The sequence below is a fragment of the Terrapene carolina genome, unplaced genomic scaffold (genome assembly GCF_002925995.2).
Source record: "Terrapene carolina triunguis isolate 2854851 unplaced genomic scaffold, T_m_triunguis-2.0 Scaffold105, whole genome shotgun sequence".
NCBI classification, from domain to species: Eukaryota; Metazoa; Chordata; order Testudines; family Emydidae; genus Terrapene; species Terrapene triunguis.
The window spans coordinates 269,309-296,920 of record NW_020664456.1 but is presented as its reverse complement, the minus strand read 5'-3'; the positions used below and the strand labels follow the sequence as shown (position 1 = coordinate 296,920).

The 27,612-nt window shown below is 45.6% G+C and overlaps 1 protein-coding gene across 1 annotated transcript in view; it reads right to left on the bottom strand.

The window, feature by feature from the left end:
- Nucleotides 1–27,612, bottom strand: part of LOC113406567 (FAS-associated factor 1) — a 323,445-nt gene that overhangs the window by 103,488 nt on the left and 192,345 nt on the right. Inside the window, exons 9-12 of the mRNA XM_026651889.2 lie at nt 11,624–11,719; nt 3,513–3,639; nt 1,977–2,040; nt 947–1,028 (exon numbers count right to left, since the gene is read on the bottom strand). Coding sequence (XP_026507674.1) covers nt 947–1,028; nt 1,977–2,040; nt 3,513–3,639; nt 11,624–11,719 — 369 coding nt within the window. The remainder of the gene's footprint in view (nt 1–946; nt 1,029–1,976; nt 2,041–3,512; nt 3,640–11,623; nt 11,720–27,612) is intronic.

Genomic DNA, 27,612 nt, shown 5'->3' with positions numbered 1-27,612 from the left:
ACCATGTAAATTAATGAAACTAGACTCCAAATTTAGCAGTTATTCTGCAAGAAACTTGCTGGGGTGTGCAAACATGTCAAATAAATGTTAGCTTAGAGCAAGTAGTGGAGATTTTGTTACAAGGAATACTTATAGACCATTTCAATATGAGTAATTCAAGAGAGACAAACACGCTTTGTTTGCACATTTCTTTTGGGACCAATATCAAGACAGCTAAAGGATGAATTAAAGCTGCTTAAGCTTTTTATTGGTGCTTTAGTCTTTATCTAGGTGTTGACTATTACAGGTGAGTGAGTACTTACTCTCCTAGATCCAGGACACCAGGCCTTCATTCAACTATTCTCTTTCTTATTTTATGAAAATACTACTTTTCCAAATGGATGTGGAACATCAGAACCCTGAGGTGCCTATCTGGCTGAATAGAAACCTTAAATTCCAAACTATAATACTATTCTGTGTTTAAGTAAATGCTGTACCAACACAAAAGGCAGCACACTCCCTGCCCCAATGGCCTTAAACTTGTAAATTTACTAATTTGATTGTATCAGCCATTATTTAAAAGAGATACCAATATACAGCTTTGTCACGGTCAGCCACAAGGCTCCCAAACAGTGATATCTAGTGACAGGAGACAAACACTTACAGAAAAAAGCCTTTAGAAGCTCAGATGACTGCTAGAACTTTGGCCAAAGCCGTCAAAGCCTGGGATCGGTTACGTAAGCAAGGCCAGTCCACGACAAAACAGAACAGTTGGCAAGTGTGAGTTATCCCCGTCATTCCCATAACATGCAGGCTGAACATTTCAGTCAATTACGTAAAAGTATGAAACTGCTTACTAGTAATGTAGCAAAAATCAGAACTTTTTTGGCATAGTGTCAAATGTACGAGTTAGCCCTTTTATCACTTTCCTTCTAATACAAATAGTGTACCGTTAACACACACTTACATCTCTGGCTTTCCCATAGAAGGCTTCTTGAAAAGCAGCCTCTAGTGACCCAATAAAATAAACAGGATGGCAGTCACCATATCTATTTGAAAATCACAAAAATTCAATTAATAAAAATAAAGTGTAAGTAATTTTTTTCAGTTTCAGCTCTGTTTAAATTCATTTTAAATACATGCATTGGCTAAACTCTTAAATATCTCCTCTGCCCTCTGAAGTTTTTGTATAGGATTGCTGATCTTATGAACTTGTCTATCATAACTGTCTGCTCTCACAAACTGCTCGATTTTGAAGTTAATAATGTAAATTTTAAATACTATTTCTCAATCATAGTTCTATTTCTCCTCACTATTATATTCTTACTAGTTGATTGAGTGATATTCTTGTTTAATAACATCTTAATTATATCACAAACATATGGAAATCTTTTCATCACAAAGGAGCCACACATGCTTTATAAAAATTAACATGGTATGCAAACTATACCCCGGGTTCACTTTATTGGCTGCCAAAGGGGGCCACTTGTGTGGCGAAATAAGGAACTGTTTAACAGTAAATTGTTTCAGGTATATTGTATATAAAATTCTCAAAAGCAGCATGTTTACACATTTAACTAGTAATTATTTTAGCTATTCTTAAAACTCTCATGGCAACTAAGTATATTATTTTCCAGTAGTCATCAGTTTTTCAGGTAGAAAGAGCTCATTTATATTAAATTAACAGTGCTACTGTTTATAGTCAGTATCTTAGTTATCCCTCTACTCCCTTGTGGAATTCAGGAGTTATATAAAGCAAGTGGCTTCTCAATTAAAGACAGAACCTGCCATCTTAACTCACACTGAATAGTATCATACTCCACAAATGATCTCTCATTCAAGTCAAGGTAAGTGAGGTAGAATCTGGCCCTAAATGCCTATGCCAGATAAGGAAATATTTATATTTATTTTACTTTCACTTGAATTGCCTGCTAAATTATAGTTACAGTACAGCACAAATCACTATCTGTCTTACACAGTTAATAGTCTAAGTTTACCTTGAGGAAAATTCTGCCGTAAATTGTAATAAGGCATCTCCTTCATTTTCAGCATTTTCTGGCACTTAAAAAAACAAGTACAAATATATATTGAATTCATCTGGAGGAAATAGTTTTTAACAACACAGACCACAAAAATCATTTTTTTGTTTCCTTAATTTTTCATATTTACAACTTTCTAAGTGCCCAGGGGGAAAGTTCGTAAGTTCCACCAAAGGTTACTGATAGGATGACCCTTTGGGTGAACACGGAATTTCCAGATACTTCCATGAATATATCCAGGGCCATTCTAAACGGTGAAGTTCTAAGCTCACTTGTAATGTGGCACATCACTGATCTGGATTTCAGCTTCTCTTTGGATCTATTCTAACATATTAGAATAAAGAAGCCTACTTGGAAGAGTTGAGAAACCGTTTCATTAGTGATAAATCTTTAACTTGTGAATAATCTTAAAATAAATTTCAGCACTCTGACTTAGCGACATAATTAGACCCTAAGGAAGCCCCTAAGGATGAGTCTATACTGTGATAAAAGACCCGTGGCACAGGCGTGGCTGGTCCAGATCAGCTGACTTGGGCTCGTGAGGCTCCATCTGCCTGGCTATAAAATTGCAGTGTAGATGTTCGGGCTCAGATTGGAGACCAGGTGCTGAGACCCCGTGATGACGGAAGGTCTCAGCGTCTGGGCTCCAACCCAAGCCTGAATGTCTACACTGCAATTTTATAGCCCCGCAGCTTGAGCCCGAGTCAGCTGATCTGGGATCTGAGACTCAGTTCTGTGGGTTTTTTAATCGCAGTGTAGACATACCCTAAAGTCAACAATATTGATAGAGATGTATATAAAATAATGAATGGCATAGATAAGATAACCAGGTGCTCCTACTTACTCTTGTACGAGAGCAAAGAATCACCCAATGAAATTAAAAAGCTAACACTGATAAAAGGAAATATGTTGTGCAATATGAAATAAACATGGGGAACTCATTGTCACTGGATATTATTAACATGAAAAGCTTAGTTATTTACATAGCTAAAAAGAAAATCCACAGTTACATTAGATAGGCATTTATGACGGAGTTAAACTTTCATACTTCAGGCACAGGGTAAACACATAGGGATAGGAAAGAATTTCCCCTTTGGGAAGATAATCCCATAGTTGCCCATAATCAGGTTTCTTTCTGAAGCATCCACTATTAGTCAGTGTCAGAGAAAGCAATCGTAGACTGAACTGGTATAGCAATTCTAATGTTCCCGTTATGGGCTTTTTTCAGCATCTGCTATAGACTGTGTCCAGAATGCATTAATTCTAAGCTGTATCTTTTTGCCTCTTCTCAGTTCAGTGAAAGTGGCACTAAGCAGCGCAAAACTAAAATAAAATAGGCACAGAAATATGGCATGTCCTTCTAACAGTACCCTAGAAAATAACCAGTGGGATCAATAGGGAAATTAAGGATATTTTCTTGTCTATTACTGTTTAAATCCTTCAGTTCTTGTCGCTTTCACTATAGTGTTACATATGTTAACTTTCAATACTTACTCATTGGAGATTTCCTCAAGGCAGATGATGCCATACCAAACATCTCTCCATCATCAACTCCAAACTCTGTAGCATCTTCAAAGTCATCTCCATCGCTGTCACTCACCATATGAACATCAGTGCATTGCTATTCAAAAAAAAAAAAAAAAAAAAAAGCCTGTTACGTAGTTAAGGCACTTTAAGTAAAACACACAAATATAATGCTGAAATAAACAAGTATATACTGAAAATGTCTTTCTTTAGATAAATAAAAACTTGTCCGTGCACACACAGCACTGCAGATCACAACACTTTGGTGCCCTCTGCGATTCACTCCCTGTAGTCTGTGCTGCAGTGCAGTGGTGATATAGCTTTTGTGGGAGGCAGTCCTCAAAACTATTGGGATGGGACCCAACCTAACCCAATTCCCACAATCACAAAATCCAGGAACACTTGGTCCTGCTCTGGCATACCAGACTATGGTACTCTCAGTGGCCACCAGGGTAACCACTTATACATATCAATGTGTAGACGGACACACAAGGCTGTTGTACCAAGAACTCAGGTCCCCCTCAATCTAGCTGTGCCTTCACCAGCGGCCTTCAATGGTCAACTGTTCTGGATTCTGCAAGAGTGACACCCCACCTCTTCTCACATAAAAATGGTTGAGGAGGCCTTCTCCCCCAACCATCTTATGCTAAACTGCCCTTTAAGTGACTTCCTTGCAAGGACTATCCTCCCCACCATGCCCAATTTAGGAGTTGTGATGACGTTATTACAGAAAGAAAAGAAAGAGCCACTGGAATGTATGCTAGGAAAAAACAATGCTGTTACAATTTCACAACTTCAGTGCAAATAGACAACAGTAACCACAACACGAGAAACCCAGAGTTCCATACACCCATGACTCCCATCCCCCGGGCGAACACACCAACCAGCCTCAAACCAATCACATGTGAAGCCATGTCTACACTCCAGGCGCTCCAGCAGCACAGTTATGGACCATAGATATGCCTCTGTAAGCCCATAGTGTAGACACAGATTACAGAAACAGAAGGGGTTTTTCCATTGCTATAGGAACTCCACTTCCCTGAGTGATAGTAGCTGGGTCGATGGAACCAGTCTTTCGTTGACCTGCCTCCATCTGCACCAAGGGGATAGGTAGGCATAGCTACAGCACACAGCGTTGTGGATTTTTCGCATTCCTGATTGCTGTAGGTATGTTGAGCTACGTTTTAAGGGTAGACCAGGCCTAAAACCCCATGCCCTGCATGAGTGACTTGAGGGGCAATAAGACTTCACATGTTTGTCTTAAATAATCCTTTGTGGCAGTGAGTTCCACAGGTTAATCACATTTTGTGTAAAACAAGTATTTCTTTTTCAGTTTTAAATTTGTTGCTTTTCAATTTCATTATACGTGTGTGTTCTCTTTCTCTTGATGTGCCATTGATTTGCAGGCCTTTATCTTTATTTCCCCCCCCCATGATTTACAGAGCCAATTTCCTCAGTTTTCAAGTGCAAGAATGATAAATTCAAATTATGAGGCCTCCTAATGCAAATTAGGATCTTAAAATCAAGCCACATGATTGCTGGTTCATGATCAGTCATCAGTAATATTCTGTCCTTCATTACACTTGTAGAAAGAGAAGGTTACTCACCTTGTGCAGTAACTGAGTTTCTTCGAGACGGTTGTCCCTGTGCGTGCTCCACTTTAGGTGTCTTGGCGCCCTGCGCTTGTAATCGGAGATTTGTAGTAGCAGCGTCCCAGGTGGCCACACACGTGCAGTATCCGTCTCACGCGACTCTGAGTGGCCACTTAGCGTGCATAGCCAACTGTTCCTTGGTTCCTTCTCTACCCCAGAGAATCAGCATGAAACTCCGAAGTAGAGGGAAGGAGGGAGGCTAGCGGAGCACCCAAAGGGACAACCATCTCAAAGAAACTCAGTTATTGCACAAGGTGAGTAGCCTTCTCTTCTTCTTCGAGGAGCGTCCCTGTGGGTGCTCCACTTTAGGTGACCATGGAGCAGTACCTCCCAATGGAAGGTGGGGCTTCGGAGTATCTTTGTTGATGGTGGATAGCACCGAGAGTCCAAACTGAGTGTCGGGAGAGGAATGTTGTTCCAGGGCATAATTTTTGGTAAACATGTGGGCCAAGGCCCAGGTAGCTGCTCTGCAAATGTCTACGATAGGTACATTGTTGAGGAACGCTACTGACGTGGATAGCGCTCTGGTGGAGTGCGTACAAATCCCAGGTGGAGCAGGGATGTTGCTCTGATGATAGCACAAGTGGATACAGCCAGAAATTCACTCAGATAGTCTTGGTTTAGAGATGGCCTCACCCTTCGATCGCTCTGTGACCAAGAGAAAGAGACATGACTATTTTCTAAATGTCTTTGTTCTTTCTAGGTAGAAGGCCAGAGCTCTACAGACGTCAAGAGTGTGAAGGGATACCTCCCTGGCGTCGGCATGGGGTTTCGGAAAAAACACAGGTAAGTAAATGGGTTGGTTTAAATGAAATGAAGAGGCTACTTTAGGTATAAATTTAGGGTGGGGTCTTAGGATCACTGTCTTTATGGAATGTGGTATATGGCGGGTGTGCCATTAGGGCCCCTATCTCTCCTACTCTTCTTGCTGAAGTGATTGCGAAAAGGAAGGAGACCTTCATCGATAGATGTAGCAGTGAGAAAGTTGCAAGGGGTTCAAATGGTTTCCCCATGATAGTGCGTAGCACGAGGTTAAGGTTCCATATAGAAATAGGGTGTTTTTGGGGAGGGAAGATGTTGGTCACGCCCTTTAAGAATTGTTTAGTTGTTGGATGAGCACAGATCGTGGTTCCATCTACCTTATGTAGTGAGGTGATCGTTGCTAAGTCTACCTTTATGTAACTGCTGGAGAGGCCCGCCTTTTTAAGGCCTAGTATATAGTACAGGACTCTGGGTAGAGAGTCAAAATGAGGAGACATATGATGAGCCTCGCATCAAGTGCAGAAATGTATCCACTTATGAGTGTAAGTTTTGCCTGCACTCGGTTTGCGACTGTTCAAGAGAATCTCTTTAACCTCCTCAGAGTAATCCTGATCCAGGCCCGTTAGCCATGGAGTAACCAAGCCTTGAGGCGGAGAACCGCTAGGATGGGGTGAATGACACAGTCGGCATCCTGTGTCAGGAGGTGAGGAAGTTGTGGAAGGGTTCGAGGTGGGCTCACCGCCAACTGTGTTAGGTATGGGAACCACGTCTGTCTGGGCCACGTGGGTGCAATGAATATGACCTTGGCCTTGTCCTGTCTGATTTTGTGTAGCACCCGGCTCAGTAGAGGAATCGGGGGGAACATGTACATTAGTGGTGCTTCCCATTTTGTGAGGAGGGCATTGCTCAGTGAGTGATGCCTGAGCCCTGCTCAGGAGCAATATTGAGGGCATTTCGTATTGTGAACTGTTGCGAATAAATCTATAGTAGGGAACCCGCACTCGTTGAATATGGTACCGAGGGTCGGGTAGTCCCTCTCCCACTCATGGGTTTGGGAGAAGTGTCTGCTCAGATGGTCTGCCATGGTATTCTGCAGTCCTGGCAGGTAAGCTGCAGAAATGTCGATCATGTTTGGATGCTTTTCTGACTGCTCGGAGCTCTAGAATGTTTATATGTAGGTTGGTTTCCGCTGGGAACCAGCATCCCTGGATGGTGGTGTTGTCCAGATGGACTCCCCATCCCAGTAGGGAGGCATCTGTGGTGATCGTTAAAGCGGGAGATTTTTGTTGAAATGGGACCCCCAAGCAGATGTTTTGCGGTAGCATCCACCATCTGAGGGAATCCTTCACTCTGCGGGGCATAGTGAGTTGTTTGTGGAGGGAATGCTTGTGTAGTATATAGCAGGTGCGGAGCCAGGCCTGTAGGTATCTCATATGCAGTTGGGCATGTTTGACTACATAAGTTGTAGCAGCCATATGCCCAAGGAGTTGTAGGCAGGTCCTGGAGAATGTTTGGGGGCTGTCTGTGATTGTTATCATCAGCCTGGTTAGGTTGAGGTATCGCTATTGGAGTAATCTCGCTTGTGCTGCGGGACAGTCAAGATAGGCCCCTATAAACTCTAGTTGTTGGACAGGGAACAGGGTGGGCTTTTGGACATTTATTTGAAACCCTAGGCTCGTGAAGAGGGTTACAGTGGTTTGTGTAGCTTGTACTGCTGTCTGCTGAGCTGGTGCTCTTATGAGGCAGTCGTCCAAGTATGGGAAGATCATTACCCCTAGCCTGAGGAGGTGAGCTGCAGCGATGGCTAGGACTTTGGAGAATACCCTTGGGGATGTCAACAAGTCGAAGGGTAGTACTGTGTATCGGTAATGTTGATGGCCTAGTGTGAAGCGCAGAAATTGTCTGTGTGCTGGACGAATGTGACATGAAAGTAGGCGTCCTGTAGGTCGATGGACGAGAGCCAATCTCCTTTCTCTAATGCCGGAATTACGGTTGCCAGCGTAACCATTTTGAAGCGCTGCGTCCTTACAAACTTGTAGAGTTTGCATATGTCCAGAATGGTCTCCAGCCCCCGTTCTTTTTCTGCATGAGAAAATAATGGGAATAAAACCCTCTTCCCCTGTGTTGGAGTGGTACTATTTCCACGAGCTCCTAGTTGCAGGAATGGTTTATTTCCTGCTGCAACAGGATCTTGTGAGAGGGGTCCCTGAAGAGGGACAGGGAAGGTGGGTGGATAGAGGGAGTAGAAATAAATGGGATAGAGTAACCCTTCTGGGCGATTTCCGGGACCCATTTGTCTGTAGTGATGTTGTTCCAGACTTGGTAGTATGGTAGCAAGCGGTCTCCAAAGAGACAGGAGGTCATCTGATAATCCGGCATGGGAGAAAATAGAGGTCTCGAGCCCTTGACCATTACTTCAAAACAATTGACGGGATGTTGAAGGTAGAGACGTGGCAGGTTGATCCTGGTTCTGCCTGCACCTCGCTTGTTTTTGCTTGCGGTGTTGATCGTATTGTCTCTGGGGTTGGGAGTATGGGGCGGGATGGAATCTTTGGGTATAAAATCTGCCCTGTTTTTTCTTGTTTGGGGAGACATAAATACCTAAGGTCTTCAAGGTGGTTCTCGAGTCCTTTAAGGTACGTAGGGATGCATCTGTGGGTTGCACAAATAGTTTTTGTCCCTCAAAGGGCAGGTCCTCAACTGTGGCTTGTACTTCCCTAAGAAATCCAGAGAGGTGGAGCCATGATGCTTGACACAGGACCACGGACGTAGCGATGGAATGATTTGCTGTGTCAGCAGAATCAAGGGAGGCCTGCAGTGCTGTTTTGGCAATTAAGGAGCCCTCCGCAATGTTAGCTTTGTATTGCTCCTTTGACTCCTCCGGTATTTGTTCAATAACAGATGTCATTTTATTAAACAAGTTGTAGGTGTATTTCGCCAACAGAGCAGAGTAGTTTGCTATGAGAAATTGCAGTGAGGCTGAGGAATAGGCTTTGCGTCCGAAGAGATCAAGCCTTTTCCAGTCTTTGTCATAAGGGGTGGTTTTTGACTGGTGCTGTTTTCCCCTTTTGGTTTACTGCCTCTACGGCCAGTGAATTTGGAGCCAAGTGAGTAAATAAGAACTCAGCCCCTTTTGGTGGTAAGTAATATTTTCTGTCCAAACATTTACAGGAGGGTGGGACAATGGCCGGTGTCTGCCATATAATCTTTGCAAGATCTATTATACCAGTGTTAATGGGCAGAGCTATCTTTGCTGATGGGGATGCCTGCAGGATGTCAGTAAGTTTGTGCTGGGTCTCTGGCAGCTCTGCTAAAGAGATGTTCAGGGATTCTGCAACTCTTTTGAACAAGTCCTGGAAGGACTTGAGATTATCACCTGTGGTGGGAGGCGGTGGCATAATTGTTTCATCTGGGGACAAGGATAAAATATGGGTGGGTGGCAGTGTGTCGCCTTCAGGAGCCTCTTCCAGCTCCTCTCCCTCTTCCTCCTGGGCCTCCAATAGTGGTGGGCTTGCGGGTGAAGGGGACTGGGTGGCCCTTGATGCTGGGGGGGTTAAGATTTTGGGCTCTGTAGATTGTCCATGGGCCCCAGTATGGCCAATTGGGTGGCATAACAATGGGTGGTGGTATCCATGGTTGTGCCTGCCAGCTTTGCCCTGGCATAGAAAGTTGTTGGTGAGAGGGTCCCAGTTTCGGGGAGGAATGACGAGGGATATAAAGACCTGAATCATCCTCTTCATCCTCATCACTAGATAGTGGAGATGCAGATCCGCTAGGAGTGCCTATTCGGGTTGGTTCTGGTCTGACTGGGGTACCGTCAGTGCCGAAGAGGGGTGTTCCCAGCATGGAGAAGATTGCTAGGTCTGCCTGTCTGGTAAAGGGTTGTGGTACCAGGAAGCTCGGTGCCGTGGATGGCAGCGTAGTATGCTCTGACAGTGCCAAGGTCTTGTGAGGCTGTGTATATGTAGCAGGTGGTGCCATTACACTAGCTGGTGCCGAGGTGTTTTTTGGGACTGTCGGGGCCAGGCTAGGGAGCTTAGCTTTAGCTTGTGCATCTGAGTGAGAGCTTGGCAGTGTCGGTGCTGTGGTGCGTCAGGATGTCTCGGTACTGAACGGTCCCGGTGCCTCTTGGTCCGAGGTTCTCGGTGCCGTTGGTACTGGGGCAGATTTCTCACCAGGAGACCGCTTCTTCTTTGGGGGAATCTCTTTGTGGCGATGACTGTGACCGATGTTTGGTCGCCTTCTTAGATGCAGGTTCCTTAGACATGGTTTGTGTGGAGCCCTTGTCTGAGGCTGCTGCTGGAGACCATTGGCCAGGAGGAGTCCTGGACTCTGGGTCGGAGGCTGGCCTGAGGGATTTCTCCATCATTAATAATTTTAGTTTGAGGTCCCTTGCTTTCAGTGTCCTGGCAGATAATTTCTTATAATGTGGACACTTCTATGGTATACGGGTTTCCCAAAACCAGCGTATGCACTGAGCGTGACCATCCAATACAGGAATAGATAGCCTGCAGGTCAGGAAACGTTTAAAGCCGGGGAACCAGGCATGCCTGAGGAGGTCCAGATCTATAGAAATAGTTGTAGTTAGATCACCATCAGCGGTAGAGAAGGAACTGAGGGATGGTTGGCTGCGCACGCTAAGTGGCAACTCGGAGCGGCGCGAAATGGCTACTGCGCATGCGTGGCCAACTGGGGCACTGCTACTACAAATCTCCTATTACAAGCGCCAAGCCACCTAAAGTGGAGCTCCCACAGGGACACTCCTCGAAGAAGAACCCACTATTTTCAATTACCTCAACTGTGCAAATCACATAGATTTAATACCTTAGATTCATAAAACATTTTAGGAAATCAGACTTCAGCTTTTTTCAATAAGGTTGTATAAGTGTAACACAGGACAAGATTTAGCCTTATTATTGAACTTAGTTAACAATTCTGTTGCTGATGTTTATACCAGACTAATCCAGTTCACTTTCCCATATCTATTTTGTCTCTCTAGCCAGCAGATTACCATAGTATTTAGGTATTGGCTAACTCAGCTGTAGCCTAGGAGGGAACCTAGGCTAATACAGTTTTATGAGTGTTAGCCTGCATCTTGACAGTGGTTTATAACTACAGTAAACCAGCTCGACTGTGCTAATAAGATTGAAACACACCCTCTTTTTGCCCATCAAGCCAGGGCTTAAGGTGCTAGAGCACTTTACATAAAATGGTTGGAAAAAATTGTTTAAAATGGCAAGGTGCCTATTTTAAATTCAACTTGAGGCGAAAGGCAAGCAGGGAAAATTTCAGCCCAAATAGTCTCTCAAAGTTATAAGCAACTGAAAGCAGAAGCTTATTAGGGAATACATCAGGCAACTTTAACTACAGGCGTCACTAACAGTACTGGCTATAAGGATTCAAAAGTTATATACATTTTACTTTTTAGTTTTCTTTTGATTATTTTTAATAGTACCTCACTATGACTCCCTTGCTTTGGTTCTTCCCTCATTTCCGTCAGTTCCACTTTTTCTTTCTTTCTACTGAATATCTTGTACAGGCATTGTAGATTGATTCATTTTATGTGTCCACAGTAGTCAACACTAGAGGAGAAAATGACCAGTGCAGAACAGGCTTCTGGCCATTCCCTCCTAGAGTATATTTGTAAAGCTGACAGATTTTTCTTACCTCCTCTGACTGTTCTCTGGTTTGTGCAGGTGAAGATCTTCTTCCTACGGTAAGTCGATGGCAAGGATAAGTGAGCCCCGATGCAGCTAGAGTCATCTGCAACAAAGCAGCAATTATTTATTAATGTAATTGTCTCGTTTCAGAATATTTTTGCTTTTTGGGTTAAAAACTGCACTGCAGAAGTCTGAATGAATTATACCAAGATAAAGACTGAAAAATAAAAATAATTCATCACATGAAAATTATTTAGGAAAAAAAGCAACTACCATTGTACAGTTACTGTTAATAGGCTTATATTGCAACATCCTCTCTTATGTGAAGAGCCTCAATAACTCATTCTCAGCTGGACATACAAGGCTGCAACCTCTCTCCGCCTTAGGTTTCTCTACAGCTATGCTAAGTCATCAATAGAAAACTTGCCAACAGAAGATGAAATGAGGTAGCAGAGGCTGCCTGAAAACAACTGGCTGCTGTTTCTTTCAAGAGCTGCCACAGAACCACGTAGATCAGCTATGAGAATTATTATGTTCTGAACCCCATAAACTCTGTACATATTTCACATATGAAGAGTAATACAGGAGATGTGAGAATTGTTTGCACTGGCATTTCAGCTTTTTGCTAAGATACTAGGATCACGGTTGTTAGAGACCATGGCATACTGGCTTGAGTTTGTTTCCATGCTGAGAATTTTTCCATATTAAGAGAGGTTAATAGATCAAATTATAAAACTAGTTACCTAGTGGAGCTCAGCTATGATAAAATGCATGTAATTCATTTTTCCTCCCTAATTAATAAGTAAACAGCAAACTAAAGACAAGTTAAGGTACTGAGGGATTAATTAAAAACACTATTTAAATCACTTCAAAATACAAAGTTTCATGTAAGAAGACATTAAAGAAATACCATAATCCAAATGTTACAAATATATTTTAAAAAAAATCAATTTGTTAACGTGGAATCTCTCTGTATAAAGTTTAATTAGCACTAATACTGAAGACATATGTTATGCCTCCCATTTAAACATCTACACCCAGGAACTCAGCTGTGCTGGTGAACTTGCAGTCAGTGTAGGAAGAATATCTATTAATCAATCCTAAGGGAAAATAAGAGGTATCTTTTAGCTATTATCATATGCCTACATTTAAAATGAATGAAACAGTAACAGTAAAGACATAGCAATTGCCTGAAAGACATGATGGTTAAATATCCACTAATATGAGGGAATAATATTAGAGGATCCAATTCTGTACCTTCCTCCAAGAACAGACTCATTAATTTCAGTGTGAATTAAAGTACTACTCAACGTAAGTACATAATCATATACAGTCTCTCATAGTACAAAGCACCATAGACTCACATCACAATGAACAGTAAACACAGCATACAGGAGTCATTGGCCAGCAATCTTCCTCAACATTTTGCAAGTCTTCACACAGCCTTGAAAAGTGTGCCATATTGCATCCCATGCTGTCAGCCACATTGTTGAACCACCCTCACTGAGGGTGCCCCATGCCCTGGCACCAATCCCTGCAAAACTTGCTTTGGTGATCTTCCTCTGCTAATCCAACCCACAGGTTCCACAAACTCAAGTTTTCTTTGTCTGACTAAACTGATATCAGGTATCACTCCAGTTATGCTTTAAATTTGGGCGATTACCTACCTCATCATTTGTCATGTGAGAAGTATAGTTACTGCGCAGCAATCACCATTTCAATGTTAAGGCAGAAAGCCTCTTAATGTCCGGTTTCCGTAGCATCCATGTCTCGCACACATATAGCAAGATGCTGAAGACAAGAGACTGCAGAGATTTCATTTTTACACTTCATGCTAACACTCTTGCTTAGCCAACTGAAAGTCGTCTGAAAGTCGCTAGAGCAGTGGTCCCAAGTCCAATTCTAGGTTGGCTCTCTAAGAGAAGTTTAGCATCCATTATAATCATAGTACCCAGGTATTTAAAATATTCAATGCACTGCTAAGAAAATACGACATTTAGAGGCTTTCTTCCTCTTCAGATTTGGGTAGAGATATCACCTTTTCAATAGACTTAGATGTCACCATTGTCTTTGTTTTTTCATCTTTAGACCTAACATCTTCCACTACTGCTCCTTCTGGCAATTTTTGCACCCCTTCTTGCAATAATCCAATCAGGTCAATATCATCAGCAAAACACAGATGACTAATTTTTAATCCACCAATGAATATGCCTGCCTGTAAATTTCCATCAGTGGCTCATCTTAACATTTCTTCAAGAGAACAATGGAAGAGCATTGGTGATAGCATGCAGCCCTGTCTGACACCTATCCTTCAATCAAGTCAACTACTTTGTTCACACCCTATGAACACTGAAGCCATTGCACTTTCACAGAGAATTTGTATCAGCCTTGTTACATTTCCACCAAGTCTGACCAGCTGCAGGATTGCTCAAAGAGGTTATGCCATATCCTGTCAAACACCTTAGAAAAATCCACAGAGACAGGGACCACTTTCCCATCATTCGCCAACACTTTCTCGCATAGCACAGGCAGACTAAATATTTGCTCCCCTGTAACTCTTTTGGATCTAACCCTGGCTTGTTCTTCAGCCAGAAAGTTTTCCATCTTGAGCACAATTCTCTTCAGGATGATTGATTTTGATGGGAGTCAGGTGCCTAACCTCCTTAGGTGCTTCTGTAAATCCCATGAGGCAGCTATCAGCATCTTTAGGTGCCTAAATACCTTTGAAAAATCTGGCCCTTAGATTCTTAAAAACCTAAATTGCTTAAGTGCTTTTGAAAACATTACTCCTATGTCTTCCACTGGTCCAGAGGTGTTATAAGCCCCAATACTCTACAACTCTCAGATTCTCCTCTAGCTAAAATGGCAGGGGTCCTGTGTTCTTTTCTGGGCTCTATCCCTAATGCTGCCTGGGTGCAGTTTAGCCGCTGATCATTGTCTCTCTTGTTTGGGGCCCTAAACTTGCTGCAATCTCATTTCTTGGAAAATCTGAAAAAAAGTTTTGTCGAGAGATTTCATCATTGACTAATTTAGATAATTATCTTTTATAAAACACAGGAATGTTTTTATGCTCTGATCTAAAGTGCTTTATAAAAGGTGGCTTTAAAAAAATCCTCCAAAATTTAAGAAAAAACGGCTACTCATCTTCTTGTAACTGTTGTTCTTTGAGATGTGTTGTTCATGTCCATTCCAAGCAGGTGTGTGTGCGCCGCGTGCACGCCAGCCGGAAGATTTTCCCTTAGAACCGTCCGTAGGGTCGGCCCGGGCGCTCCCTGGAGTGGCGCCCTATATAGGGGTCCGCCGACCCTCCACCGCCTCAGTTCCTTCTTGCCGGCACTCCAACAGAGGGGCAGGAGGGTGGGTATTGGAATGGACATGAACAACACATCTCGAAGAACAACAGTTACGAGAAGGTGAGTAATCGTTTTTTCTTCTTCGAGTGACTGTTCATGTCCATTCCAAGCAGGTGACTCATAAGCCTGAGTTTAGGCCATGGGGTCAGAGTTCACTGCAGATTGAAGCACTGTGCGGCCAAAAGCTGTATCGTCTCTGGCCTGATGCGTGATGGCATAGTGCGATGTGAATGTATGGACTGAAGACCACATGGCAGCTCTGCATATTTCCTGTGTCGGTACCTGAGCCAGGAAAGCCGCAGAAGAGGCCTGTGCCCTTGTGGAGTGGGCTGTGATCGGCGGGGCAGGCACCTTAGCCAGATTGTAGCATTCGCGGATGCAGGCCGTGATCCATGAGATACGCTGTGATGAGACGGGGAGCCCCTTCATCCTGTCGGCCACAGCTACGAAGAGTTGGACTGATTTCCTGAACGGTTTGGTTCTTTCGATATAGAACACCAGGGCCCTGCGAACGTCCAGGGAATGCAGCCCACGCTCCCTGCTGGAAGAGTGTGGCTTAGGATAGAACACAGGGAGAAAAATGTCCTGTCCCATGTGAAACTGGGAGACCACCTTAGGAATGTGGCCTGAGTTGGACCTTGTCCTTGTGAAAGACAGCAAAGGGAGGCTCGGACATCAGGGCTCTGAACTCCGATACCCATGAGGAATGCGACCTTATAAGAGAGATACAAAACTGAGCATGTAGCCAGAGGCTCAAAGGGGGGCCCCGTGAGGGCAGAGAGGACCAAATTAAGGTCCCAGGCCGGGACAGGTTGTCACGTATGCAGGAAGAATCTATCCAGGCCCTTGAGGAAGTGACTAACCAGTGGGTTTGCAAAGACTGAAACACCGTCAGCTCCTGGGTGGAACGCAGAGATGGCAGCCAGGTGGACCCGAACCAAGGAGTGGGAGAGTCCCTGCTGTTTCACATGAAGTAGGTAGTCTAGTATGAGTGGGATCGGGGTGAGCAACGGAGCCTGCCCCTGCTGTTCTGCCCAGATGGAAAACCGTTTCCACTTGGCCATTTATGTGGCCCTGGTGGAGGGTTTCCTGCTACCAAGGAGGACTTGCCTAACCTGCTGTGAGCATCGCATTTCTACTGGGTTCAGCCATGGAGCATCCAGGCTGTGAGGTGGAGCGACTCCAGGTTCGGGTGCTGGAGGCGGCCTCGATCCTGTGTGATCAGGTCCGGGAGCAGAGGCAACGCGAAGGGCGCCTGTACGGACATCTGCAGCAGCGACGTGAACCAATGCTGGCACGACCACGCCGGCGCTATCAGTATGACTCGAGCGCGATCCCTGCGAATCTTGAGGAGTACCCTGTGGACCATCGGGATCGGGGGGAAGGCGTAGAGCAGGCCACCTTCCCACGAGAGGAGGAAGGCATCTGTGAGCGACCCTGGACTGCGCCCCATGAGGGAGCAGAACCGTTGACACTTCCTGTTGACCCGCGAGGGAAACAGGTCTATCTGGGGATAGCCCGAGAGACAGAAGATTGAGCATACCACATCCCGGTGGAGGGACCACTCGTGACCGTGGAACAAGCAGCTGAGGGTGTCTGCTAGGCCGTTCTGCACCCCTGGGAGGTAGGATGCCATCAGGTGAATTGCATTCTGCATGCAAAAGTCCCATAACGCGAGGGCTTCCCGGCACAGGGGAGAGGAGCGTGCATCCCCGTTTGTTGATATAGAACATCGCCGAGGTATTGTCCGTGAGGACCGCAACACACCTGCCTGCCAAGCGGAATTTGAAAGTCTGGCAGGCAAGGCGCATCGCCCGCAGTTCCCTGACGTTGATGTACAAGGAGAGGTCCTCCGAGGACCAAAGGCCCTGGGTCCTGAGGTTCCCCAGATGCACCCCCCACCCGAGATCCGACGTGTCTGTTACCAAGGATAGGGATGGCTGAGGGCTGGCGAAGGGTACTCCCGTACAGACCTCCCTTGGGTCGAGCCACCACTGTAGGGAGTCTAGCACCGCTCGGGGAAGCGTCACCACAGAGTCCAGCGTGTCCCTGGCTCGTCGGTACACAGTCGTTAACTAGGACTGGAGAGGGCGCAGCTTGAGCCTGGTGTGATTCACCATATAGGTGCATGCAGCCATATGCCCCAGCAACTTGAGGCAGTTCCTTGCTGTAGTGGTCAGAAAATGCCGGAGACCGAGAATGATGTCGGACATATGACAAAACCTGGACTCTGGGAGGTACGCTCTGGCTTGAGTCGAGTCCAGGACTGCCCCTATGAACTCTATCCGCTGGACAGGGGATAGGGTAGACTTGGCCTCGTTTAGCAGGAGGCCGAGCTCTAGGAAGGTTCGTCTGATAAGGACCACCTGAGCCTCCACCTGTACCTTGGAGTGGCCCTTGATGAGCCAATCGTCCAGGTAGGGGAACACCTGAATTTGGTGCTTGTGCAGGAAAGCTGCTATGACTGCCATGCACTTTGTGAAGACTCTTGGGGCCGTTGACAGGCCGAATGGCAGGACTGCAAACTGTAGGTGGGTGTTGCCCACCACAAATCTGAGGTAACGTCTGTGTTGAGGTATTATCGCGATATGAAAATACGCATCCTTCAAGTCGAGGGCGGTGTACCAGTCTCCTGGATCCATGGAGGAAATGATCAAGGACAGTGAGACCATGCGGAACTTGAGTTTCTTCACAAACTTGTTCAGACGCCGCAAGTCCAGATGGGTCCGAGGCCCCCTTTTGCCTTCGGTATTAGGAAATACCGGGAGTAGAACTCCCTGCCCCTGAGTTCCTGTGGAACTTCCTCCACGGCCCCTCCAGCGAGGAGGGACTGCACTTCCTGAATTGGAAGTTGCTTGTGAGAGGGGTCCTTGAAGAGGGACAGGGAGGGGGGATGGTGGGGCAGGAGGGAGAAAAACTGGATAGAATATCCCCTCTCTACCGTGCAGAGCACTCAGCGGTCCAACGTGATTCGGGACCAGGCACGGTAGAAGGGGGATAGACGGGATGAAAAGGTAAGGTTGGTAGGATCCAGAGTTCTGACTGGTAGGTCGTCCTTGACCGCACCATCAAATTTGGGGTCTAGGCCCTGACGGAGGCCGCGGTTGGCCTGCAGGTTGTCCCATGGATGGGTGTTGTCTCCTTCTGCCATTCCTACTCCGCCTGCGCGAGGCCTCTGGGCAGTTCTGGGGCTGGTACGGCCGCGGCCTGAATTGTCTGCGCTGGGTGGCCGGAGTGTGCAGGCCGAGCGAGCGTAACGTAGCCCGTGAGTCCTTTAGGCTACGGAGCCGCTTGTCCGTTTTTTCGGAAAACAGTGTGGGCCCTTCAAAGGGAAGGTCTTGGATGGTCTGCTGGACCTCATGGGGAAGGCCGGAGACCTGAAGACAGGACCCCCGCCGCATCACCAGACCGGTGGCTAGTGTGCGGGAGGCTGCATCCGTCGCGTCCAGGGCAGCTTGGAAGGATGCACGCGAAATCAACTTCCCCTCCTCCACCAGAGCGGAGAATTCCGTTCGCGAGTCCTGGGGAAGGAGTTCAGCGAACTTGGACAAGGCCGAGCATGTGTTGTGTCCATACTGGCTCATTATAGCCTGTTGGTTGGCTATGCGCAGTTGCAGGCCCCCCATTGAGTAGACCTTCCTAGCAAAGAGGTCTAGCTTCTTGGCCTCCCTGTTCTTTAGTGTAGACCCTTGAAACCCCTGACACTCCCTTTGGTTGGCCGCATCCACAACCAGAGAGTCCGGGGGAGGGTGAGCATACAGGTGCTCATGGCCCTTGGAGGGTACAAAGTAGCGCCTCTCCGTCTTTTTGGCCCTAGGGGCCAGAGAGGCTGGGGTCTGCCAAAGGGTGCGGGACGTGTCAGCTATTGTCTTAATCAGCAGTAGGGCAACCCTAGATGGGCCCAAGGGAGTCAGGATGTCCACTACCGGGTCTACATCCACCTCGACCTCCTCAGCCTGAATAGCCAGGCTCTGGGCGGCTCGTTTGAGCAGTTGTTGAAGCACCCGGTTGTCCCCCAGAGCCAGTGCCGCTGAAGTCCCCGCGACCGCTTCATCCGGCGAGGAAGAGGAGGAAATCACTTGCAGGGGACCTTCCTCGCTACCCTCAGCTCCTGCAGGGTCCCATGGCACACGGTACTCGGGTTGCATGGCCAGTGCAGATGTAGGAGGCGGCTGGTACCGCGACCGGTACCGGGGTCGATGCCAAACGACGAGGCGTGCTGGGCAGTGCCTGCGGCATCGAAGGCATGGCCCGCATCGGTGCCGGATCCTGTTGAGAAGGTGGCACACCCCTCTCGGATGGCGGTGCCGCTGGTGGAGGCATTTGCGCCGGAGCCACTGAAGTCGAAGAGACCGACGCGGACCTGGATGGTGGACCGTGCAGCTGCCCCTGGGTCTGATGGTAAGCCCAGGGGTCCAGAACAGCCACTGGGAGGGCGGCTGCCATTGCTGCCGCCACTGCGCCGGGTAAGATCGTTGACTTCTCTGTGAAGCCGATCTTCTGCTCCTTGATCTACTGGAGCAGTAGGATTCCACCTCCAACTTCGAGGTTTCCGAATAAGACCACCAAGGAGGGACAGTACCCATTGTCACCGGTGAGCGGTGCCGCGAAGCCGGGGAACGGGGCAGTCGCTCTCTCTACGCCGGTGCCGCCGGAGCGGCACGGGACAGGGACTGTGGTCTCATCATGGCCGGCTTGCCTCTCGATTGGATCGGGGGTCGGGCAGTCCCTGGCGGCTCTTCCCTCCGGTGCGGGGAGGCCAGGAGGCTTAACAAGTCTGAGGCTGCTTTGAACGCCTCTGGCGCTGATGGGGGGCGCACATCCTTGATGGGAGGCGCACCGATCCGGACTCGACTGTACCCTCACAGGGGCAGGAGTCAACGGAAGCTTGGGAGGAGGAGCCTGTGGCGCGGCTTGTCCCATCACACTTGTGAATGCCGCCGGCCTTTTAGGGTCCTGGTGGGGTGATCGGCCCCTCACCAGCCTCTTCTGTTTCGTGGGCACCGGAGATGGAGATCGGTGCCGCATGAAGGCCGATTTCCTATGTCCTGAGTCTCTTAGGTGCTGGGACTTCGAGTTCTTAGACTGGGCCTCCTCTCTCGCTAACGGTGCCGGAGCGCTGCGCACCGAGGAGGAGGCGCTAGGCACCAGGTTGGTAGGTTCGGGGTCCGAGAGTGGCCGTAAGGCCGCCTCCATCAGGAGTACTTTAAGTCTCTGCTCTCTGTCCTTGAGAGTCCTGGGACGGAACCCTTTGCAGATGTGGCACCGGTCTCTTTGGTGGCTCTCTCCGAGGCACCTCAAGCAGGAATAAACTGCAGGCATAAACTTCCCGCAGTCCGCACAGAGTTTAAACCCTGGGGACCCGGTCATGCCCCGGGGGAGGGGACGGGGACAAGGATTAAGTTGGGGGGGGAAACCCCCAACAGCCACTAACTTACAACTAACACTAACTCTAAGACTATGAGAAACAGAACTATATATACGAATAGAGACACTGCTAGGCTTGCTGTGAGAGCAAGCGAAGTCCAGCTAGCCGTCACTGGCGGTAAGAAGGAACTGAGGGGGTGGAGGGTCGGCGGGCCCCTATATAGGGCGCTATGGAGGTGCCACTTCCAGGGGCGCCCAGGCCGACCCTACGGACGCTGCTAAGGGAAAATCTTCCGGCTGGCATGCACACGGCATGCACACACCTGCTTGGAATGGACATGAACAAATCACTTGAAGAAGAAACACGACTAATTTAAAAAAAATGTAAAAAAATTTCAGCACTTTGAAATAAATTTTGAATTTTTTTTTTTTGAAAAAAGATACCTATGAAGAAGTTTAATTTTCACCCCATTAATATGTAGCCAAATAGTTATGTCCGCTATATTTAACTACAAATGATTGGGCTTGATACAGGAATTACTGGGTGACATTTAATTACATGTCATGCAGGAATGTCAGATTACATTATTAGGATGATTCTTTCTGGTCTTAAAATCTATGAAATCATCCAAAGGTTTTCAATCATTTTCTGGGCAGTTTGAACAGATCTGAAATTATCATACTAGGTTTTGTATGGCAACAATTTCAACCTCTGTAGAATATGACTGTGGCAAAAGCTTTGGTTCTCTACCAGCATTATTGATTCATATCAGGATGCTTCTAGATATGTGGCTTGCTACGATTCCTCTACAGAGTGATTACAGGATAGAAAAAATGGTTGCCATATCCTACAAAACACAATTACTATTTTGTTCTTTGTTTTCTTGGCCATGGGGTGATTTAAATTATATTTCACACACACACACACACACACACACACACACACACACACACACACACACCACCTCCCTAATTATATTGTAAAATCTTTAAGGATGATGTACATTTGATCTATCTTTAACCAAAAGCCAAGAATAAATCATAAGGCTGAGATTTCATTTACTGTAGTGAGTACACTGGAAATGCCCTATTTATTTTTTTCCACCATGCAAGCTGCTTTTATCACTTATGCGTTAGAGCTCACAAAGCTTTAATTTGCTGCAGGTTGAAGCAAGCTGATTAAGTACGCTAGTTACCAAGTGAATGCTACCTGCCTGGACTAGCCTACTGTCACATTCTTGTAGCAGGGTTAAATAGCAGTTTAGTCGCATTTAGAAAAACAACATATACAGTCAAAAAGGATGTGACTAATAATAGTCCGGAACAAATGAAATATTAAAACAGGCATACAGGTCAAGCTCAATTATCTATGAAACTCTTGTGTCAACAGCACAAGAATGGCATTCTCCATTGTAATACTGGCATTGCCATTTTACATCTCACCTTGCATTCCGTACATTTATGAGATTTAAAAAACAAACAACTGACGGCCACAAATTCTGAAACTTTGCCTAAGCTACCAAACTTGAAACATTATACAAAAACAATGGTTAACTTGGATATGTGCTCTCACAAAAAGCAAAACCAAAAAAATTAAGCCTTCCACAACACTAACCTCCCTCAAGAACTGAAGCACAAAATGGTTCTCTTTTAGAAGGTCCCTACAACACAAGTATTAAATACTCTGTTTTGTATTCTCTATGTAAAGAGCCAATCAAAGTCATAAGTTCAAGCACACAGTTCCTATATCTTTCTCCATACTTAACCTACATGGCTGTTTGTCTATCCTGCTTCTTATTTGCAACCCCTCTATCCGAGTGCCTCTCGGAAAAAGAGCTAAAGCAAGAAAGAGTCCCACAGCAGAGTAGCTTTCACCCTGCCCTGCAGGGGGTTGTGGGAATGTTTTTTCTTTTCAAATGTGTGTGAGAGAATTTTTCTCCCCACTTCTACTTTTTCTGAGTAGCTCCCGCTGTGCAAAAGCTAGGCTGAAGAGGCAAGTTGCATTTCATACTGAAAGTCATCCATGAGCATTTTCACTTCCTCTGGGAGTTAAATAATCTTGATCCAGTTGCCAAGACAGCTCTTTCCTTTGCTCTCAAGAGCAGGACTCTTGCCTTAGACAGTTTAATATTTGCTGTGGAAATTGTCAAAGGAAATCATCATTTCCAATATTTTACATAACTTGGTCTAATGCTTTGGATGTCCTTAAAGATGAGAGCTGCTACTTTGAATGAGGAGCCAATGTAGTGAGTGGAGCATTAGGGTGATGCATCTCAGCAGCCAATGCTGCACAGAAGTCAGGCTATTATATTTTGGACAAGTTGGAGCTTTTTTAAGGGGAATGCACTCATCCCCACGTACAACGAGGTGCAGTAGTTCAGCCTGGAAGTCACAAAGGCATAATCACTGTATCCAAGTCATCATCCCACATGAAAGGAAACAACTTTCTTGCCAGCCCCAGATTGAAGGTGGTATTTTCAGCTGTAGCTAGTTGAGTGCCCAAGAGAATTCTCAAGTTATGAACCAAGATGACTATTGGAGAGCATCTTGAGAGTGGGAGATGCTATGGTGGTCACTAACTTTTCAAACTGTTGCCCTTTTCCCTACCAGCATTACCTCTCTCTTGCTCAGATACAGTTTCAGCCACTTGCCTTTCATGCACCTGCCAATCTCAGCCAGTCACTAAGAGAGCTAGAGATAATGCTATCAGCATCAGGAATGAGATATAGAACTGGGTATTGTCCATGTATAGTTTTACATATTATGTATAAAAACGGTTCCCTTGAGGCACCAACCAAGATTGGGGCCCTGTTGTGCTAGGCATTACACACGCAAACAGTGAGAGACTGCCCGTGCCTGAAGTTCTTACAGTCTGAACAGACAACAGGTGCAAAGCGAAACAGTCAGAGAAGTGAAGCGACTTGCCCAAATTCACACAGCAGATCAATGAACAGCACCCAGGTCTCTTGACTCCAAGTCCAGTGCCATATACATCACACCATACTGCTTCACTTGAGACCCAGAAGTGTTACAGTTTCCCCATGTGGCTTTATATAGATGTTGAACAGGACGGGTGATAGAACAGAGACTTCAAGGACTCCACAGGCAAAAGCTGTGGCAGGAGAAGACAAACTGACGGGACAACATCCTAATGTCTTGCATAACCTCAACCTGCCAGTTAATATGCAACAGTCAATGCTATGCTCAGGCACTAATAGAGCTCAGAGCTGATGTATTATTTGATTGTTAAAAGAAATAATTATACACACAAATGTTTGAAATTTAGAGACAAAAGTGAACCAAATGTTCACCCATACATTCAAAATTTAAGGCACCAAATACATTTTCAAATGCTAGGTACAACACTACTTCTAACTGCCAGCCCCACAAACTTACCCTGGGATCTAAAAATCAAGCTGCACTTGTTCTGGTTTGTGCATAGTAAGAGATTCTCCAAGCCAGATTCTTGTCTGGAGTCACCCAGGAAAGAGGGGAAGGATGGTCCAGTGGTTAGGGAATTAGCCAAGGACTTGGGAGATTTACGTTCAATTCCCTGCTCTGCTGCAGACTTCCTGGGTGACCTCGGGCAAGTCACTTGAACTCTCTGGGCCTCAGTTCCTCATCTATACAATGGAGACAACAGCATTTCTCTGATAAATACATTAAAGAATGTGAGATGCTCAGATACAATGATGATGGGGGTCATGTAAATGTCCAGGGACAGAACCATGATAATCTAATTCTTAGTGCTTTAACCAGAAGTCCATTTGTTCTTTCAGTAAGAAGGTGCTATTTTTACATAGTCATTTTGCATGGCAGAACTGTGCTTCAAGGCCATGCAAGGAGAGAGTTTGTTCAAGGTGTATTCCCGAGTATGGAGGTGGGAGGGGACACAAGTTACCTACCATAACTGTAGTTCTTCAGAATATTCAAAATTGTGGGATATGTGCGAGCTCACAGTCTTCTAACGAGCAGAGTCTGTTGGGGCCACTCATACTTCCTGTTCATGTAGGTTTCCACAAATATAAATGGTAGAGTGGCCCCCACTGCCCTTCAATTCTTTACACTAATTCAGGTCTATTTGACCATGACTCTGAGGTGTGGGAGTGGGGTGGGGAAGAAGCATAGGTACTGTGCATGTGCAGAAGCAACACTCACTAAGAACTGCAGCTACTGATAACATCTTTCTCTTTATACATTGTGATGTCTTCTGTATATTCCCACTTGTGGGTGTTTAATAAGCACAAAGGTGAATTAAGGAGTTCTATTTGAACACAGACCACAGAACTGGTCTCCAAAAGCGAGCATCAGTTCTGCCAGCTGTGTCAAGAAAGCATTAGTTAAAACATGATTGCAGATTTCTTCTCCCAAGCTGGACCTCAGATTTGGAAGTCAAGTTGAGGGAGAAAATACTGCTTACAAGAAAATACAGAGCTTCTAGCCTGCAAAATTCTCTGATGAAAACAGTGCAAAGGCATGCTATGGTAGCTGCCTTAGGCCTAGCAGAATGTACTCTGATATCCAGGTGGCCAGGTTCATAACAATCACAATTGCTCTGATCTATTTGGACAATCTTTGAGCTGTGCTAGACTGGGCCCTGATCTTACCCCATGTATTACAACTTTAGCATAGATTGGTCATATCAGGACATAAGTCTTTCTAGACATCCAAAGAATGGAGCCTGATCTCCCTTGATCTGGATGAAACTCTGAGGGGGGGGGGGGGGAAATATACCCACCCATGTGAAATTATTCCAATGGAATCAAAGGTCACATTAGACAGAAATTTGGTGGACAAGGCAGGACCACCCTTTTCCATATGGAATACAGCATAGGGAGGATTAACTACTAGACCGGTATCCTCTTACTAACTCTCAGGGCTGATGTCATAGGTGTGAGCAATGCCCTTTCCACAGAGAGAGAGTCCAGAGAAAAGTCTGACAAATAGCTAGCCAGAGGCCCCATAAGCTTTATGAGAACAAGATTCCAATCATCTGTCAAAGGAAGTTCATATTTCTAGGGCAACTCAAATGAACATGTCCCACCACAGTTATAGAAGCAAAACTAATGCATGGCAATGGAGAATTCAATCTCCTTTGCCATGGCAACCACAGCAAAACAATCCATAAAAATATAGGGCTGGAAGGGACCTTGAGAGGTGTTCTAGTCCACCCCACTGCACTGTGGCAGGACCAAGTAAACCTAGACCATCCATGATAGGTGTTTGTCCAACTTGTTTTTTAATTATGGGGATTTCACAACTCCCCGCCCCTTGGTAATTTATTCCAATATTTAACTATCCATATGGTGAAAAAGTTATTCCTAATATCTAACCTAAATCTAACCTTGCTGCAGAATAAGCCAACTGCTTCCTGTCCTACTTTCAGTGGACATGGAGACCAACTGATCACCTCCTCTTCATAACAGCCCTTAACATATTTGAACACTTACCAGATCCCCTCTCAGGCTTCTTTTCTCAAGACTAAACATGTCCAGGTTTTTTGTTTTTGTTTTTAAACTTTTCATGAAGCAATCCTTTCCATAAACCTGGATAGTGCAGGTTATATTGCTGCATCTGAGATCTATGGTCTCCCCCCGGTATAAATCGGGGGGGGAGGGGAGGGCTGGCATGGCCCCTTCCTCTGGAATGTATTCCTCCTCTGCAGTCTGAAACAACCTGAAAGTAAGTGTTGATCCACATCTCTTTTATGAGGGCTACTGAAGAAGCAAATATTGTTGATGATAACGTTTAGGGAAAAATGGAAATTTACTTCATTTTGTGCTGTTTGGTTATTCAGTAGCATACGGTATGGGGCTACTGTTTCTTTCACTTTAGCATATTTTAAAGTATTTGTTAGAGGCACCTATCCTTCTTGTTCCTTTTAATAAATTTAAGTAATTAAATAACCCTTGCAATGGAAGGTAGAAAGCTAAAGTGGCAGTCAAATACACTCTGATCAAATTCAAACAAACACAGTTTTGACTGCTGTAACAGAAAGTCCAAGTACAAGATAATTCAAGTTGAAAGTGACATAATACCATCTAGGACCCGAATTGCTCAAACGGAGAATCTGTTCCAATTCATTAGATTAAGTTCGGTCAAAATCTCCTATGTCATTTTTGGACTTCAGCAGAAAGGCCTTGGTTAAGTGACCCCAGCAAAACAGAAGTCAAGAAGTCAACCTCAGAAACTCTGCATCTGGGTGGAGACTCAAGTACAAACCCTGAACCAAGAGATCAGGTAGATTGGTAAGCATGATTTGAGTCTCCAACATCAGAACCAGGATGTCAGAGATCAGAAGTGCCAACCCCTGTTACTACTGTCAATAAAATCCTGGATCTGTCTTGTCCAACTTTCCAAAAGACCTTCTGAATCAGAGGGAACACAGAGGGACTCTTGACCCCAGGCAAGGAGAATGATTCAGTCAGTGATGCTAGATCTCAATTGCCCTTGGAGCAGACACAGAAGCAATGAACATTAATTATCCTTAGTGGCAAAGAGACCTAGTGGAAGTTTACCCCAGTTGACTTTTAAAATAAATAAAGGGTAAAAAGAAATTTGACTTACTGTTCTACAGCAGTCAGACAATATAGAAAATAATCCAATTAACTGATTATCAATTGAATAATTATCTTTACTTGTGTGGAATCTGTTCCAGCAGGAAATTGAACAGGGAAATTTTTGCAGCAGGGCTTCCTACTTAGCTAAAGGAGAATCTGGTTTCTCTGTGTGTACTAATCCTAGCTGAAATAGATACGCAACAGGTAGGTAACACAAAATATACACATTACTATATTCAATTTCCTTTGTGTGACTAATTCCCAGCCTAACTCAAGGCCAGACAGTGGCTAGCCTCTGCATGACCATGCAAGAGAAGGCAAACGTTCAATGAGCTGCCCTGCAGTTCCAGCAGCTTTAAAAGGAGGTGGAGTGAGGCTACAACCCCATCATCCCCACTGCAATGGACACCAAAGTGGGACAGGTATGTCAGAAGGGGCACAAAAGAACCTCTCCAAGAGTGGTGTACCTGTTGTGTTGGTGTGTGCTGCCTCGCACAGTTCATTCTGCATAATCCAGCTGCAGTGCAGTCCCCCTAGTGTTCTTCAGTGTGCAAAGGGCGCAATCTAGCTTTTAAAATCCAAGGAGCTCAAACCCATTCAGATCACCAAATCCTTGATCTTTCAAACAGCCAGCCACTGTCTCTAGCTTCAGTTTCCTGTAAACCCACCATAACTGGACAAGCAAAGTGAAGCCCTTCACTCAACTCAATGGCATT